The sequence below is a fragment of the Austrofundulus limnaeus genome, unplaced genomic scaffold (assembly GCF_001266775.1).
Source record: "Austrofundulus limnaeus strain Quisiro unplaced genomic scaffold, Austrofundulus_limnaeus-1.0 Scaffold19, whole genome shotgun sequence".
Taxonomy (NCBI): domain Eukaryota; kingdom Metazoa; phylum Chordata; class Actinopteri; order Cyprinodontiformes; family Rivulidae; genus Austrofundulus; species Austrofundulus limnaeus.
The window spans coordinates 797,921-817,030 of record NW_013952421.1 but is presented as its reverse complement, the minus strand read 5'-3'; the positions used below and the strand labels follow the sequence as shown (position 1 = coordinate 817,030).

The 19,110-nt window shown below is 41.4% G+C and overlaps 1 protein-coding gene across 1 annotated transcript in view; it reads left to right on the top strand.

Moving 5' to 3' along the window:
• ptprq (protein tyrosine phosphatase receptor type Q) overlaps positions 1–19,110 on the top strand; it is a gene marked incomplete in the record, with an annotated part of 45,048 nt that overhangs the window by 19,476 nt on the left and 6,462 nt on the right. Inside the window, 27 exon segments of the mRNA XM_014003506.1 lie at positions 488–596; positions 2,827–2,941; positions 3,875–3,944; positions 4,023–4,222; positions 4,311–4,539; positions 5,738–5,866; positions 5,954–6,100; positions 6,199–6,359; positions 6,928–7,420; positions 7,519–7,680; positions 7,776–7,955; positions 8,765–8,872; positions 9,070–9,351; positions 9,422–9,703; positions 10,097–10,217; positions 10,295–10,449; positions 10,569–10,714; positions 13,027–13,198; positions 14,183–14,503; positions 14,590–14,865; positions 14,948–15,099; positions 15,308–15,449; positions 16,826–17,101; positions 17,211–17,567; positions 18,055–18,164; positions 18,286–18,460; positions 18,546–18,784. Of these exon segments, the coding sequence (XP_013858960.1) occupies positions 488–596; positions 2,827–2,941; positions 3,875–3,944; positions 4,023–4,222; positions 4,311–4,539; positions 5,738–5,866; positions 5,954–6,100; positions 6,199–6,359; positions 6,928–7,420; positions 7,519–7,680; positions 7,776–7,955; positions 8,765–8,872; positions 9,070–9,351; positions 9,422–9,703; positions 10,097–10,217; positions 10,295–10,449; positions 10,569–10,714; positions 13,027–13,198; positions 14,183–14,503; positions 14,590–14,865; positions 14,948–15,099; positions 15,308–15,449; positions 16,826–17,101; positions 17,211–17,567; positions 18,055–18,164; positions 18,286–18,460; positions 18,546–18,784 (5,309 nt within the window).

Here is a 19,110-nt window from a genome sequence, read left to right as displayed (position 1 = left end):
CACACACACACACACACACACACACACACACACACACACACACACACACACTGTGGAAGAGGATGTGTATACTTCCTTCACTGTTTAATTCCCATTAGGTAACTTAACCCAGGGCTTTTGAACCACTGGATGAATGGGTCCGAAGTGAATGTCAGTGAAATGCCACTGCTGTGTGAAGCCTTATTCATCAGGCTTCAGCCCTAAAAATACATCCGTGCAGGCGCCGTGCACATCTACCCTCCCACACGTGCACACACTCAGAGGATCAGGCCACCAAACGTATAGATGTTTAAATAAATAAAAAATCCTCAGGAGTTTGACTCAACAGACTAAATAATGTGATAAGACAGTAGACATATGTTACACATGTTTAACTCTGAGACACCAGTTGGCTTCAGTTAACACACAACAACTGTTTGCACAGCTGTACTGAGGATCTGCTCATCTGGTTGCTGGTCTTCACATATGCATATGTTCTCCTCTTTAGTTCCTGGTCCTCCTGTAATCCTTGAAGGGGAAGCTGTCGGTTCTAATGGGATATTGCTATCCTGGACCATGCCGACTGATGCACACAACATTGAAGGATATGTCATCAGGTAGTTTTATTTTTTCCTTGATTGCGCACTTAAATCTAAAAAAAAAATTCAACATTATAGAAAATATTCAGATTATTTATTATAAATGAGAAACTGAAGTAAGGCCTTCTAAAACCTACCACTTACTAGTAAATCAAATCAAATCAAACATTATTTACTGTATAAATTGTGTTTTATACAGTAAAGTGTAACACATATAAAGTAACACATATAAGTTAATTGAAAACAGTGATAAGGTAGAAAAAGTTTATACGCTGAGACTGAAGGAACTAAGGAAATACGACAAGATTTTTTATTATTTTTACAAGATTAAAATTGTAATTTTATGAGAATAAAGTCATAATATCATGAGATTAAAGTCATAATTTTATGAGAATAAATTCATAATATTACGAGACTAAAGTCGTAATTTACAAGAATAAAGTCATAATTTTATGAGAATAAAGTCATAATTTTATGAGAATAAAGTCATAATCTTACATGACGTGTCCATTTTTCGTTCCTCATTTCCTCATTTTCACTACACCTTCTGTGTACAGCCATGTGTCTGTGTTTATAAAGTAGTCCATGATGACTTGGGTCACTGTTAGATTAATATTCTTTCATCCAAATTAGCTATGTGCCGACTAAATCTGTCAATGCATCCATTAATTACAACACAGCTTCAGTTTATAGTCATTTGCACAATTTCCAAGTCCTTCTACTGGTAATACGATGCTAATGTGCTAAAATATTAACAATTTATTTTAAGCAATTCTAAAGAACAACTTGACTTGCTTTTTTGTATAAAAGCTAGAATAATAAGACCTTTTTCTCGTAATATTATAACTTTAATCTTGTAATATTACGACTTTAATGTCGTAATATTATGACTTTATTCTCGTAATTTTAAAAAAAATTAAAAATCTCGTGTGGTCCTAATACTCCGTTGTAAAGGAAACACAAGAGATAGGCATTAAAAAGGTACAACATACATAAAGCCTAAAATGTAAAGTAAAACAAGACACTAAAAGAAAGAGTGTGTTTTTCATTTTAAAAGTCAGTTCATGAAAAATTTGAACAACGGTGTTCCTAACTTTGTCCATAGGTGTAGATGTTGATCTTTCCCTCAGTCTTGAGAGAAAAAGTCATGACATTATAAGTTTTGATGTTGGAGACCAGAGTTTTACGACATGTCCGAAAAAAAAAACAGGTCGTAAGATGTTGTTTTCTCTGGATGTAAATATCCTTTGGAATCAACATAACTGACAGTTATTGTCCCAGTTTTTTGAGGCAGAAAGTCTGAGAGGATTAACTTGTTTTGGGTGACCAATCAGAACCCCTTTGGTTCTTGACTCCCGCTGATAAGAACAACAAATGTTCTATTTGTGATTCAGCAGACACCAAATAGGATTAGGTGATATGAGGTGATAGTTCCTGAACGTTGAGATGGATACTTGTGGGAGTGGAGGTCAATGGAAAGAAGAAGTCTGAATGTGGGATTTTAGGCAACATGGTCTTTTGTTGTTGAATTTATTGTTTTGTTTGGTCCCTCTGTCCTGGTTTTCCTCTCCTTCCTTTCAACTCAGGTAGTCTTTTTGTCTTTTGGGACATATAGTACCATTCCTTAGAAAGTGGGGTATTATTGAAGTCAGTGTTTAGTTTGTTTTGTGGTTTATTTTCATGTTTATTTCTCAAGGTGTTTGGCTTCTATATCTTCCATGTGTTCATTGTGTCTCATTGTCAGTGTTTCTGAAAATCCTTTGTACTTTTGTCTCTATTCCTCAATCCTGCCCCGCCCACTCTCACCTGTCCCCATGTTGTTATCACGCCAAGTGTTTCCAGTATTCATTATGTCCGTAAAACCCATTAGTTTTCTCCTCTCCTTCACTGGAGCGTTATGTGTTGTGAAGTAATCAAAGTGCCTTGTTTCAAGTCTGCAATATTTGTCTAAAACCTCACAAAACCACTACCAAAACAAGGAAATACTACAACATAAAAGTCCTGATAGGACTCAAACTGAACTCAAATAAAGGCCAAAGTAAAAATATGTTTCAGACAGGATTTTAAAAGACTCTGCAGTGTTTATATCAAGGGGCATGTTTTTCCAGCCAACTCTATTTTATCTGACAAATCTAATCTATGAATAACTTCCCAATTTTTTTTTACCTGATACTTGTTTAATATAAGTGTTACTGTTGTTGAAATAGGATTTATACTCTAAAGATTTATTTTTTTTTTATTGTTTTAGGTACAAGGAGATGTGCCCATACCCCAAAACCTATTTCTCAGAAATGGAAATAAACCTAGCCATACCAGAAACTCTGCTTACTGTCTTCACCTCTGGTTCCACATATCAAATTCAGGTAGGGTAAACTATTTATTTATTTATTTATTTATTTATTTATTTATTTATTTATTTATTTATTTATTTATTGGCATTTATAAAGCAATTAACAGGAACTTTCTTCTGTGAGGTCAAGAACAAAAGCTAATAAAGACTATTCTCTTGAAGAAATCTAGATCATATATACACCAAATCAGTATAAATTTTGGATTATTTGTAAATTTGCAATAAGCATCAATCTATGCTTGTCTCAGAGCAAGCATTCCTTGAAATGGTCCTCTTTTTATTATCTGGATGTGGCAGGGATCACAAAGAGACCTGGCTATTCTCTTGATCTGGCTGAATGCAGGTAATTGATCCTGATTCAATTATTAATCAGGTAAACAGATCTATGGATCAGCTGGGGCTCTTTCCACTGTCTGTTGTCACAGAGCTTGAACGTGATCATGCTTATTAGTTTTCAGAATTCATTAACCCACAATGACCTTCATCCAAACAGACTTTAAAAGACTGCCTCACTTGGTGAATATGCTTGCACATGGAGCGTTTGTGCTCGTGTGTGTGTGTGTGTTCGTGTATCATTTTACTATATCTTCCCTGCAATTCTGTCGACCCTTCGCTTTATGAATAGAACAACACACAGACCTTTCATCCCAGATTACAGGGCAGGCCACAACAATAGCTTTTATAAACCAGAGATAAATCTTCCTTAAGGCCTGTTGAATTATTTGTGTGTCATTTTCCATAAAAACAGAAAGAAATATACACCTATCTGTCCTTTCTAAAAGTAGTATTTTTATAGCGGTGGCTGAGATTAGCTTATACCTGGAATATGATAGCTGCTGTAGAAGTATATTCGATGATTATTTTCTGAAAGTTTCATTAAGACTCGTACAGTGGTTCATAAAATATTTTGCTAACGGACACACAAACACACTGTTTTATTTTTTAGGTAGCAGCTAAATCACCAGTGGGAAGAGGAGCCTTCAGCAAACCTATATACATAAAAACTAATGAGTCACGTGAGTAGTCTGATGCAGGCAGCATCTGAAACAAATCCTGCAGGCGAGCAAACTTGTGTTTTCGTGTATTTCCTGCAGCCCCCGGCCTGGTGACCAATCTGACAGCGTACGCTCAGAACCACACCTTCGTCGTGGTCACCTGGTACCTGCCGCAGCGCATCAACGGCCTCATCACAAAGTTCGCAGTCAAGACGAAAAACGTTCGTACGTCGCAGACGGTCCGCGTCATGGAGGTCAACGCAGACGAAATCATGACCATAGCTCTGCCTCACTGCAACGTACGCAGTCCTCTCATTCTTTTTTTTTATTATTAAAATATTTAAATTTACATCTGGATCATAAATACTACTTTATGTCCTAACCCAGGACGCGGCTGAAATCCTGTCACGTGCAACTCCTAGTCCCTTGGAGATAACAGCATCGTCTCCGTCCATCACCCTCTCCGCCATCCCCCCTGCAGCCTCCTGGAGTGTCCCCATTTCTGTGGGGGTCGATAAGCTGCGACCTTACACTGCTTATCTGTTCGAGGTGTCAGCCTTCACCTCGGACGGAGAGGGACAGATAGCTTCTACCATGGTTCGGATGCCAGAATCAGGTGTGTAAAAAGACCAAGCAGCAGCAGTGTCAAACTCAGTCACACAAGGGGGCCAAAATTCAAAGCTTTGTTTAAGCCAAGGTCCAACTTCTGTCAATATTTATTGAAAAATGTATTGGTTTTAAAGGAGACCAATTATGGGCCCTAGAAATTTTTATGGTATGTCTGTGGGCTATCCAGACCATGTTCATTCAATTTAATGCACAAAATAATTCTCAGATAATAAAATTTATTTAAATAAAATTTTCTAGTTCTGCCTGCTCTGACTTCTGTTCAGAACAAGCTTTTTATGTTAATGAGCTCTGTTGGTAACGCCCTCCAAACTTCATCCTCCAGAGCCAGCGTTTACGTTAGCATGGCTAGTAATTAAAACTAGTGTCATGTTGGTCTCAAAACATGGTCTCCCACTCTCTGGTCCAGCACTCTACCCATTGCCCTATTGGAGGCTTGTTGTGAAATGAGCTGCGCATTGCACAATAACAACCGTGTCGGCTTTTTATACTGAGGAGGTGGAGCTTCACCCGGGGGTTGCTAGGTGAGGGGCTGAACGCAGGTTCCGGTGGGTTGTCGTACGGCTTGTGACATAACAAAATGTAGGAAGTATAAAACTTGTCATTAATATACATTAAAAATATATGTGCTTACAGTAAATATGCCCCTGGGTGCATTTTTTTTGGTCCTACGACTGTTTTTTAAGAAGTACATACCCAAAGTTGAGTAAAAAAAAACTTTAAAAAGTGAATTTAGCATAATAGGTCCCCTTTAAATGTTATTGAACAAGTTATTATTACAGAAATGCTAATGACATTTTTACCTTTTAAAATTAAACATTAGGAAAGACACATCATTAGCCTTTGTTTCTTATGCCTTACACTCTATTCACAACTTTTTCATTTATTACTTCTTAGAGAACTTTTAATCACAATCCAGCAAATCAGTAAAAAAAATCACTAAAAATCCAAATATTTGACTTTAAAACAAGAAGAGAATACAGAAAAGGCAATTAAAGTTGATTCCTTTTATGAGAAGTCTGCATTGAAAGTGACAAGAAGAGAAACTATAAAACTATCTCACAGTTAAAGGGTTACCTCTGGGGTTGGATAAAATGTTAACAAGGGTGAGATTTGGCCCGCGGGCCTTGAGTTTGAAAATCTGAAATGTTGCATCGTCTTTTAACATTTGTGTTTTTAAACGGCAGCTCCAGAAGATCCACCACAAAACCTCGCTGTGCCAAATATGACGTCAAGAGCAATTTCTGTGTCGTGGAACCCTCCCAGTATTATCACTGGAAAGTTCAGCTACGTGCTTTACCTTGATGGACCTACAGGTTATTTAAAATCACCTACAAAAATCACATTCATATTAACTTAACAGATGTGTATCAAATATCAACATATTTTTTTGTCCTTTTCAGGTTTTCTGTATGAGAACTCCACAGTGGACATGCGTTTTGTTTTCACTGCTTTGACTCCTTACACGAGGTATAACATATCCATCCGAGCAAAAGCAGCAGGAGAGCTGGGTCCAGCTGCGTGGAGAGTTGCAATCACACCATCTGAGGGTGAGAAGGCTTGTAAAGTAACGTGCTGAACGAGTTCGTCAGCACATGCCCAGGTTTTAGTTTGCGTCTGTGTGTAAATGTTGTGTTCCTCTGAGCAGCACCCAGTGCAGTGCAGAGCTTGAAGGCGGAGGCCGAAGACTCTGTTTCCATTCGTGTGAGTTGGAGAAGCCCTGCCCAGCCCAACGGTCCCATAATCCAGTACAGGCTGCAGGTCTTGGTGGACCACATGCTGCTGCAGGTCATCACCCTCGCATCGGAGGTAAAGGCTGATATTCACCGCCTCTGCAACTAATATGCTAGCAGCATAATTTTATAGTGTAAATCCAGAACAAAGAGCTTAAAGCTCAACCTTCTGTGCCTGAATGTGCGTTAGAGCTGTTTAAATTAATGAGGCTTCAGATCAGCATCTGGTTCATTTGTTAATAATTGTATTAACCATTGGAAAGTAACTTTACGTGTAATTTATATTTATGTAATTACTGATTACTTTTAAGTACACATTTGCCATACTTAATATCAGGTTCAGATGAGGTAGGACCCAGGAATGCAGAAACTTCAATGAAAGCTATGTCTTTAATTATTATTGTTTAGTTCTCCACGAAAATGGTTTAATTTCTATAAATACACAAATCCTAAAATAATAAATAAGCTCAAATGTTAGAACATAAACCTGAAAATAAGAATCAAAATGTTATGTTTCCATATTTCTCTAGGTTCTGGATGTGTCTTTCTTAAAATGGAAAAACTGGAAGACATTTTGTATCACTTCTATCCACTGCTGATGAATCAAAATGTTTCAAAGCCGCTGCTCTTCTTTCTTCTTTCAGAACACAACCTCTTTATATCAGAATGGGACACTTCCTCCTTTTGTTTCCACGAACCTGACGCAAATTCGAAGTAAGAGATCGGCTGAGCTCAACGCGACCACATCTCCGCCGATCTTCACAGCCACCATTGCTCCCCGCACGCTGCCCGCCGACACGACCGCTTCCATCTCCACGCGCTCAGCCGGCAGTAGCACTGATCGTGTCACTGACACCGACGCTCCGCCAACCCACCTCACTGTGACCGTCGGCAAGTCCAGCACACGCTTCGAGTCACAAACTCCCGGCGACTCTCGATCTTCCGCCAGCGCGGGGAGCGCCGCGTTCACCGCCACGTCCACGCCACCCGCTACGCTTCCACCCTGGCTGACTGAGCAGTCCCACACAAACGCCTCCACCTCAGCCCTGACTCCGGGCCAGCCGCGCCTGTCTACACGGGTCGCTTCAGTTACAGCACACGTTTCAACGCTCAGCTCCGCCGTGTCTGGAACTCCAGGTGTGGCGGCAGGAACTGTGAGCTCTGCATAACTTTGTTTTGCTTTTAAAAAGAACCCCAATGCTTACAATCCCCCCATGTCTCTACGTTTGCTCCAGGCGTAACAGTGAAGCAGGAGGTGGTGGACGTCTTGTCTGAGAAGTTGTCTTACCTGGTGTCAGATCTGAACCCCTTCACTGAGTACAGATTCAGAGTCACCGCTTCCACCACTGCAGGAGAAGGACCTGCTACAGATATTACTGAGAAGACCAGTGAACAGGGTGGGCGCATGGTAGTGTCTAAAATACAACAACAAAAAAGTACAGAACTTGCAAATGAATTCTTTGGATTAATATAAAATATTTTGTGTTTCAAGTCCCCAGTGCAGTGCTTGAAGTGGCCTATCAAAACATCAGCTCCACCTCCATACGTGTGAGCTGGCTCCCACCACTCAGTCCTAATGGATGGATCACACATTACACCGTTTATGGCCTTAATCTGCGCACTAATCGAGCCCGGAAATGGGAAACGAACAATACCAACATAATAATATCAGGTGCTTACGTTTATGCTTTGTCAGAAAGAAATAATAATCAGTTTATATATATAAAAGAATAAATAAATAAATTTACCACATGGATAGTTATCTTTTGAACTAAGTTTCTGTGGGAAGGTTCCGAACTGTAACATTTAACATCACTTTAAAGTGCCTGTGACATGCATATCCTTCAAATACAAAAAGTCAAAGAAAACATCTTTATATTTAAGAAACTTGGCATAATACAAGTGATTTTACCAATTTTATCACATAACTGGCAGACTTTTATTTGAACATGACTCAAACAAAGTGAAACAGGAAGTGACATCAAAGGTTTTTTAAAAGGAACACCCTGATTTTCTTTTATTGAAACAATATTGTTTGAACTCTGACTCTCCTTCATCTCTCTCTAATAGAGACTCAAAATAATCTAAAGAAACATCAGATTCTTCTCTAGAGTCCATGTTGTTAGCCATTGTAGCAACGCTCTACATTCCCCTTTGACATCACTTCCTGTTTCCTCACATGCAAATATCTCAACAACTGTTCATCACAGCAGCACAAAATGTTATTTGTAAAAAGTTTACAATGTTATAATACCAAAAACAAATTCATATTTATTACAAAAATTTGGTGTCACAGGCACTTTAAATCTGACCAGATTTATGAGCTAATCTGTGGAGCTGAGACTAAAATTAGTTGCTGTCATCTAAAAACAACTTTAATTATACAGAACTCCACTTCAAAACATCTGAGCTATCCTATTAATGTGATGATTCCCTAGAAAAGGTAGGCTGATTAGTTTTTTTTTCTGTGTAAATGTGTAGAACTGGACAAGTATACTGCCTATAAGCTTCGTGTCGCTGCATCGACAGCTGTGGGAGAGAGCGCGCTGTCGGAGGAGGATGACGTTTTTGTTCACACTTTAGAGGACGGTATGAAACTATCCCTGAATTTATACAGGCAACTATAGAGAAAGGGTAAAGACATAAAAGTTGCATCATCAAACAAGTTTCTTGCCAGAGTGAAAATAATTCCCAATCATTAAATATCAATAATTATAAGACGTCTAATTTTCATTAAATGAAGTTATTCTCTTTCTGTGATTTTTGTTTATCTCTTTTTCTCTCAGAGCCTGACTCCCCTCCTGAAAATCTCACGGTTGTGGACACCAGCGCCTCGACGGCCACTCTGACCTGGTCTGCCCCAGAGAAGGCTAATGGAGTGATCCAGTTCTACGAGGTCTCGTATGAAAACGAGTCCTTCTCTGCGCTGGTGAACACCACGTCCAACAGAGTCACTCTGATGGAGCTGAAGCCGTTCTCCTACTACAACGTGTCTGTGAGGGCGTACACGCGGTACGGCAACGGCAACCAGACATCAGACGCTTTGCTCCTTCTGTCTGGAGAAGATGGTGGGTGGAAAGATTCAACCGTGGTGCGAAAGACTCGACGATTACTACTAGCCGTTTCTTTCACCTGCAGTTCCAGGCAGTCCCCCGTTTGGACTCTCCTACGAGTCGGTGAGTCCCAGCGAGGTGAACGTGACGTGGCGTCCTCCTCTGCTGCCCAACGGCGTCATCACCCACTACAGCCTGGACCTCTGGAACTCCACGCACCACGTGAACCTCACCTCGCCGGGCAGCTTCATCCTCATCACGCACCTGAGGAAGTACACGCAGTACCGCGTCGTGGTTCAGGCGCACACCCGAGCCGGGCCGGGAAACCACAGCAGCGAGCCGCTCAACATCACCACACTAGAGGATGGTGAGGAGGGGGCGGAGGGTTCCTTTTCACTTCCAGGGCTCTGAATGATCGCAGCTCGACTGGCTGATGATGTTTGAAGGGCATCTGATTAAATCCGCGTTTTTCCTCCAGGCTTTCCTCTCCTCAATCTCTGTTTCACCTCATGCAAATAATGTTACATCACAGGTTTTTCCTCGGCCTCGGTGATCCCCGGTTCTTTCTTCAGGTCTGAGAGTCACAAGCATCTTCTTCACAAACTAAATCTACGTCTTCTTTCTTTTCAGGACATTATTCCGTCCCTTTCTCTGCATTTGCCTTTGGAGATATCCCAGCTCCTGACTTATAAAACTTTAAACCTTATGAGAAATAACTTCACCTTAACTTTTCAGATTCCATAAGTCTCATTTGTCTCAGCTCCAGACACTCCCCCTCAGTTCCTCAAAGCCAGGAAGTTGTCAGATTATGAGGTAGAGTTGTCATGGGAACCACCGCGTAATCCGAATTCAGACATCCTCTACTACATTGTCAGAGTTTGGTGAGTTCTTTAGAGCTTTTTTTTTCCTGTTTGAAAAGAAGGCCCAGTTCCGCATGAATGTTTGTCTCCTTTGTTAGGAATAAAACGAGTGAGCTGTGGCAGAATGTGACACAAACGTCTGTGGTTATTAATGTGGACTCTGAGAGTCGCTACAATGCCTCTGTCTCCAGCTGGACCCGACTGGGAGATGGAGGAGTGCTGATCTATATCAGCTTTACCACCAGTGAAGCCGGTACCACAGACATTTGTTTTGTCTGTTTTGACCACAGTTTGCAGACAAACCATATGTTTTGTCTGATGCTTTATAAACCGTCTGTGGGGTTTCTCTTTTTTTTCTGTCCCTACTTTCAGAGCCATTCGATCCCCCGCAGAATGTGACTTTTGTAAATGTGACTGCTTCCTCTGTCACCTTGATGTGGCTTCCACCTACTGAGCCTAATGGGATTATTGTGCTCTACACTATTTACATCACTGAAAACAACACTATGGCAGAAAAGGTAAGAATTTACTGGGAATATAAGGTTGTGTGCAAATTCAGGGGTTGCATCTTTCAAAGGCCAAATTTGAATTCAAATTGTGTCAAAGCAAAGTGCCGAATTTGAGGTACAGTTGATTTGAGGTATGGGTCCGGTGTATCCTTCACAGCTTACCCTATCCCGAGATGCTTTGCGGGCCGATGAAGATTAAATGTTTAAAGAGGTTGTGTTTTTATGCGTTTGTCATTTGCATAGACATGTTTTTCAGCATTATTATTCTTGTCAGAAATCATTGTAAATGAGTTCGTATGGCAGGCCCCTTAGTTCTTCATGTATTGCCTCTAAGCCAGTTTTGTTAATTTCAGAATCAGATCAGAATCAGCTTTATTTTCATTCAACACAACATCACAGATGCAATGCAGAATGAAATTGCAGTTTAGAAGATCCATTCAGATGAAAGACACAAAACAAACATGGGGGAACAAATGTCCAAGGTCTTTTGCAACCACAGTCGCGCTATACCTTTTGCAGCTTGGAATGCACACAATAGGAAAATTGAGTTTAAAAAAAAGATGCTCTGATCCTATGTTTACACAGACACAGAAACACAGAATCATATGCTCAAAAAAACTACTCGCATAGAGCAAGGAGCTAAGGAAGGGTGGGGGCTGGGGATCAACAACACATAAAGGGGAGGTAAGATGGGGCGGGTTCAGAGGAATAGGTGGCATTGAGGGGGGGGGATCTGTGCTAGGACCCAACCCTGGCCCCCTCTAGAGTCCATAGTCACATGATGTTATCATCTCTACTCAGTTCGCTAAAGTTCAGAGTTTCCTCCTCTTCAGCCATTGAGTTCCGGGGCCGGGTCCAACACGGGTGATGGGGGTGGGAGCGAATCAAGCTCTTTGTCGACATTCCATCCTGGGGAGATTGAGATAAACACTGCCCTCAAGGCCGTGCCGCTGGGAGCCAAATAGATAATCCAATTGTTTTGGAACAAAGCAGCCTTGAATTTCCTGCTGCTTTTAAAATGTCATCTGCATTTATAACTGCATGATTTATAATATTAATATATTAATATTTTGCTAATCTTGATCTATTTTCGATTTTCATTGCTTCGGTTTAGCGCTAGACAGTCCAAATTCACAGCCACTTTCTTCGTCATTGTGGTCCACAAAGAACCTGGCCCAAGTAGTCCTTCGAAGGATGCGGCCCCTGAATTTGGACACAGCTGCTCTTGATTGAAAATAAATGCAAAGAAACCTTTGTGGTCCAAATAAATATGACCTCAGAAGAATGACAACACACAACATTCAGTGTTGGGCTGTGTTGTTTATTTTGTGCAACCTAAAAGAGCAGCATGAACCTAATTATGCTCTTACTGCTTTCGTATAAATAGTAAGGGTAAATAGCATCAAGGCGCTGCTAATCAAACATGTTGATTAACTGTTGATTAGTGAGTCTGAGCATCTCTTAAAAACCAACACTTCATCTGTTTTCCTGTTCTGGAGCTTTCAGGTGTGTCAGTAAAACACCAAGAATGAGAGACGTCTGGTGCTGCATGGTGGTGCAGTTTAACTGGACAATGTTTGCTTGCTTCAAGAAGGTTGCAAGTTTAATTCCCAGCTAGGGCCTTTATGATTTGAGCTTGCCTGCTTACTCTAGTTCATACCTGGGTTTTCCACACGTACTGCTATTTCCTCCCACAGACCATAATTATGCATGTAGGTTAATTGATAACTCTAAATTGTCCCTAGGTGTGTGAGTGTGAGTTAGTGAATGTTTGTCCATTTTTCTAAGTCTCTTGATAGATTGGTGACCTGTCCAAGATGTGCCTCCTCTTGTCAGCAAAAGTGCCTATGACATGCATATCCTAAATACAAAAAGTAAAAAATAATAATAATAACCACATAACTGGCGTATTTTCTTTTGATCTTGGCTCCGCCAAAGTGTAACAGGAGGTGACATCAAAGGGGAACTCTAAGTAAAGGACCTTCCTGGTACATTATTGTTTGAACTCTGATTCTTCATCTTTCTTTGATAGTGACTTAAAATAATCAGGCTGTGTTGTCGGCCATTTTAGCAACGCTCTGTTCCCATTCAGACATTCCCCTTTGACATCACTTCCTGTTACTTCACATGCTAATATCTCAACAAATGTTCATCCCAGCGGTGTGAAATTTTATTTGCAATAAGTTATCAGTGTTATATTTCCATAAAGGCATTCATATTTTTTACAAAAAAGTCATGTCAGAGGCACTTTATTATAGAATACATGTTCGAATGTTGGACTCCGCTTGGGAAAATAACCACAGCTCTTTTTTTGTATTCAGAAAATTCCTGTTTCAGATTTACCTGCCCACACCCATCCTGATTCGCCCTTCATTTACACTCTGACTCACCTGATTGGGGGCAGTAACTACACTATATGGATGACTTCAAGCACTGTACAGGGTGACGGAGGGGTCCAGTCTGAGCCAATAATCGTGCTTCTGCCAGAGGATGGTCAGTCAGACACACACAAAAAACACAACTGTATATAACGTTAATAGGAACATGTAAATCCATACACAAAGTTTCAAAAAATAACTGGAGTTCAAGTCTGCACACTTTTTTCAAACCTCCTCTTACCTTTAAAAAAATTACATAAAAACTCTAATAATAAGGATCAATCGTTTCAAGCTGTGTGAAAGTTATTGTGTCTTACAATGACAGTGCTGCAATGACAGTGGAAACGATTTCGCTTGGAGAAAATGTGCTAAAACTCATCTCTGGGTTTTTATGTGATTTTTGGAAAAATGGTGCAGATTGCCTCCAGTCAGTCCATGCTAGCCATTGTTGTTGTTTTGTGAAGTTTTGTCTGTCTGAATGATGACTGACTCCATATCTCTACCTGTGCTCCAGCTGCTCCACTATCAGCCAAACACCCGGATCTCCAGGGCACCTTGTGTCTCCTGCACAGCCAGGCCCAACGGGGTCTCACTCCCCTGGTCTTAGACCGCTCCCCACAAAAACCCGGCTCCTTATGGCCGCTCACTCAATTTACAAATATTTCATCTAAATCTCTTCTTTTTTCTACATCTCTACTCTTTTTTCCCCTTCTTTGTACAATATTTCCAAATGGGCTAAAAAGAAGCAAAGGATGAGTATTTTTCTATCTTTCTTTCTTTCAGCCCAAGATGTTCAGTGTTCAACATCCCTATCCTAATGTCTTGTCATTTTTTTATAGTATTGCAGCTTTGCTATTTTTCTGTTTGGGTAAAGTCATTTCTCATTGTTTCACTTTAACATGTTGTTTATTTTGTTATTTATAACAATCTTGGTAATAATAATCTTTATATTTGTTAAATATGGCAAGAAGTGTGTTCTTTTGTAAATTATTTGTGTCTGGCTGATGCTCTGCTTTGATTCTTCAAAACAGAGTCAAGCTGACAGTTTATCATCTGTTGTTGAAAATACTAACGCCGTTTTATTTATCTCCACTCACAGTGCCGAGCGACCCGGTATCAAACCTGACAGCTCAGATCTTCAGCTCAACGGCCATCATCGTGAGCTGGGATCCCCCGATGGAACCAAATGGTCGGCCCTACTACATCCTCACCTTACAGGAAGCTGGCATATTCCCAAACAGCACCAGCCCGGGAACGTCAGCTGTCAATAAAACCATCAAACACACCACAACCGATAATGTCTTCCTGTTTACCAAGCTCAGGAAGTATTTCCCATATGTGCTGACTGTTACACCGGCAACCGGGGCCGGTCCTGCCTACAACCAAACCAGGATGATGCACCTGAGAACAGATGATGACAGTGAGTTTGCCTGCAGATTTAAATCGATGAAGACGTGTTTATCCTCATACTGCAATGCTGACGTTGTCGTGGGTGTGTCTCTTTAGTTCCCAGCTCTCCTCCACTTTTAGTGTCGGCTAGAAACCTGTCCATGTCCTCCATCGCGGTGGTCTGGCAGCGTCCTCTAGAGGCCAATGGAGAAATAACTGAGTACACGCTGACACTGTCTGGCCCCGGGGGCTCCAACACAACCCAGACCCCCAACACCTCAGTCACCCTCTCCGGCCTGCTCTCGTACACGGCCTACAATCTCACGGTTGCAGCTGCGACGCGTAAAGGGGCGGGGCCCAGCCTGCTCGTGCAGCTTCATACTGACGAAGGGGGTGAGTTTGGCAGCTGACTGAAAAACAACTTCTTTATTAATCGTTGCGGTTTATCTAAAGTCGGTTTTATTTTGCATTTCAGGCCCCACGTCTCCCCCACTTAACCTGACTATATTTAACCACACGGCAGTATCCGTGTGGCTGAGCTGGGAGCCTCCTCTGGAGCCCAATGGAGTGGTGATAAAGTACGGATTCCGGATCCGAGACCTCATCACAGAAACCGTCACACATCGGGTACCATTAATTTCACACACTGAAAGCTCCTTCTGAGTAACAATGGGACACACACACACACTCCACACCGGCTAATTTCACACTCCAGCTATCCCTCCTCAGTAACATTATACTTAAACGGCACATATGCGTGCCGATACGCTGATATTATCCAGCGATGAGGACCGGATCATTTAATCAAGCGTGTGTTTTCTGTTTGCCTGTGTAGAATTCCTCTGGTCCGTCGACCGTGGAGCACCTGTCAGGCTTTCGGCCCCACAGCTCCTATGAGATCAGTGTGTACAGTTACACCAGAGTGGGCCACGGGAATCAATTCAGCCGCCCTGTGACCTTCACAACTAACGAGTCAGGTAAACTGCACGCTGTTCCCACATAAAAGAAAGTGCAGGCGCACAGTTTTAGGCTTCTGCTGAGTTTGGTGTTCAAAGTTATTCTTAGATGCTGACATTCGGATGTTTTATTCAGTTCAAAGTGCTTCTCAAGCAGATCTATGAACAGACAGGCATGCGGGTAGAGAAAGGATCTAACTAATTTCAAGAGTCTATATTGTGTTATTTTTGTCTGAGAAGTGGGTGAACACGTGTCTGCGTGTGCGTTTATCTGATTTGAATAATTCTCTCAGAAAGTAATCACTGAATGTAAATTTGCAGCTGATTAACTTTAGGAATCAACTCCGTTTAAGATGGCCTCTACAGCTAATCAGCCTTAGCAAACACAACAAATATCTGTAAGGCAGTCAGAGTTACAGACAATTCTCAGAGTCATCACTGTCCAGTTCTTTGAATGCTAACAAATTACACTGTTACAGAAAACTTTGAAAAAATATGATTATTGCCACCAGGCAGAGTCCGCTTGGTGCTCCTCTCCGCTTCAAATATGACAAACATTAAAAAAAAGTTGTGTAATTTACATATCTATCTATCTATTTTAAAATTGATGTATAGTCTGAAGTCTGTAATTTTGACACAATTTGGAACAGCTTTTTACAAATAGCAAATCTTTCCCACTAAATTGGTCATGTGACAAGGCCATAAGGGTGTCCAGGGACTACAGGGGATTAATCGTCATATTAATTGTTATCGGCTAAATACCACAATTAATTGTGATTCATTTTTTTGCCAATACTGCCCAACCCTAGTCCTAGTTATGTATAAGTCTAATTAAATTTTGGACATGCTCACCTTTGACAGGATGTAATACACAGTGGTGTGGACCAACAGAAGCTTTTGGTTGAGAAAATAGTGAGAAAATAATAAAATGTAATATAGTGTAAGATGCACAAATTTGCATTACCATGACAATTTTAGTTTACGTTGTTTCTGAAAGTAAAACGTTATTCTTCTTTTCAAAATTTGGTGGATAATGTGTCCAAATTCCTTCTTTCTTCTCCAAACTGAGAACACTCTGACCACAAGGCTCCACAGGTTTAAAATCATGCATGTTTTTAAGCCATGTGTGGAAACTAGAGAATCTGTAAACAAAGCAATTTCCTGCACAGCTGATAGTTGGGCCTAAAACACACAGTGGAACCATACAGAGTAAGACTTCACATAGTTGTGAAGAGCTCTTTGAAGAACAGTTGCTTTCACTATAATAGAAAAACTGAGTAAGTTGCAATATTTAGATTTTTAATGTATTTTTTCTGCACTTTGTAATAGGACTACATTCAGACATAAAGGCATTTTAGTTTGACTGTTTACCTCCCTCTCGTTCTGTCTGTCTGCAGTGTCTGAAGCTGTGGGAAACCTGTCCTGCTCTGGAGTGAGCTGGGATTCAATTGAGCTGTCTTGGGACACTCCAGCCAACCCCAACGGACAGATTCTGTTTTACGAGATCATAATCGAAGCTGAACTGCAGATCTCCACACACCAGACCCACACACCTGGATACACGCTGACGGGGCTGTCACCAGAGCAGCGTTATGCATTTGTAATAGCCGCAGTCAACTCTGCCGGAGCAGGAGACGAGGTGAACTGCACGGCTTCCACTCTTTCTGAATCAGGTGCGGTATTTTAAACATCCAAGCGCAGCTGGTGCTCCTTTAACAGAGAGCAGATGCTTGATTAAATCTCCCCCCCCACACACACACACACCCTTTTGTCTACTAACAGTTCCAGCTGCCCCTCGCTTCCTCAGCGTCTCTGAGATCACCTCGAGCAATCTGAGCCTTGAGTGGGCTCCGCCGCTGTCCGTTCCGGGCCTGCTGAAGGAGTACCGCGTCGTCGCGCAGCTGCTTTCCACCGATTGTGGTCCAAACACGCAGCCGACTCCGGAGGCCGGTCTTGCCCCGCGCTGCGTGGACAACGACTTCACGGTGTCAGTGAATGCCTCGGACAGCACCGGAGGAGGCAGCGTCACTCTTCAGTCCCTGGCCAAATACAGAAACTATCGCTTCAAAGTGGCTGCTGTGACCAACGCTGGAGTTGGAGAATACACGCACTGGATATATGCAACGACTCTGGCTGGAAGTAGGAACAACACACTGAGGATCTGTTTTCTATTATCAACAGAGAGCTGCCACTTAGATCTTCAGACTAATGAGTCAAATTAAACAAAACGGAACAAAGAAAGTCATTCAAAGAGCTTTGTTTAAAGTTATCCATCTGACGTGTAATACTTTATATTCCCCCAATTTAGCCTCTAAAATCTTTAAAAGGTTTGACCGAACGGCTTGTAACAGCTGAGACATGAACGTCAGCTTGTGAATTAACATAATCGCTGTATTAACTGCCTAAATATAATAACTTATCCATCCTGATGGCACTAATGCATGCAGAGAAAGTCTTTAGTGTGGTAATTCAGTATCTGAGAGAATAAATGACCTTATTTTCTTTGATTTTGTTTAGTCTTGTGTGAATAACATGTCTGCCGGGCATAAATTGAGCAGCTGCATTTAGGTTAACAGCACATCCATTTTTCAGTTTTGTCTCTTTTCTGCTCATCTCTCCTCCTCAGATCCCGACTCGCCTCCCCGTAACCTGAACGTGACCTCCACCTCCACCAGCCTTCGCATCACGTGGGAAGCTCCGGCTGTTATCTCGGGACCGACTTCCTATTTTGTGCAGGTCGCGTGTGTTAACCGTAATAATAGTTTTGAAGTTGCAGAGATAAATCACTGTGGTTTTAAGTCTGGGGTTGTTGCTCGAGACTTTTCCAGTTTTTTTATAAATGCCTCTGTTTCCTCAGGTGGACGGGCCTGGTGTGAACTTCTCTGCAGTGCGAGCTCCAGGAGAGCTGATGGCTGTTGTTGTGACCAACCTGATGGCGTTCACCCGCTACACCATTACCATCACCGCCTTTACTGCTTCGTTAGAGGATGGGAAGGCTGTTGGGCCTACTGTTTTCCAAACACTGGAGGAAGGTACATTCAGATCCTGTCATTCACTCTCTATCTCAGCTCATGACGTGACTTTTTGACTTTTGTATCCTTTCATCTCTTTAATCAGAGCCAAAAGACCCTCCCAAGAACGTGACCGTCTCTGTTATCCCAGAGGAAGTGAACCTGGTGAGGGTGAGCTTCAGTCCTCCTGAAGAACCCAATGGAAACATCACCGCATATTACCTGTTTGTGTATGAGAAGGACCAGCTGGTTAAAAATATCAGCCTTGACAACGTCCACGGTGAACCCCACATGGTGGTCGCTTTCATAGAGGGCCTCAAAGGAGGGCACACTTACAGCATACAGGTGAAAACTACACACAGTTAAAGTGCCTGTGGCGTCAAATTTTTGTAATAAACATGAATGCATTTTTGAAAAGATAACACTGATAACGTGCTGCAAAACAAATTCCGCATCGCTCAGATGAACAGTTGTTGAGATATTGGCTTGTGAAGAAACAGGAAGTGATGTCAAAGGGGAATGTTTGCGTGTAAACAGAACGTTGTTACAACAGCTAACAGACTGAAGAGAAGAATTTGATGTTTCTTTAGATTATTTTTAGTTGCTATCAAAGAGAGACGAAGAAGGGTTAAAGTTAAATATATCTATATATATACATATATATATATATA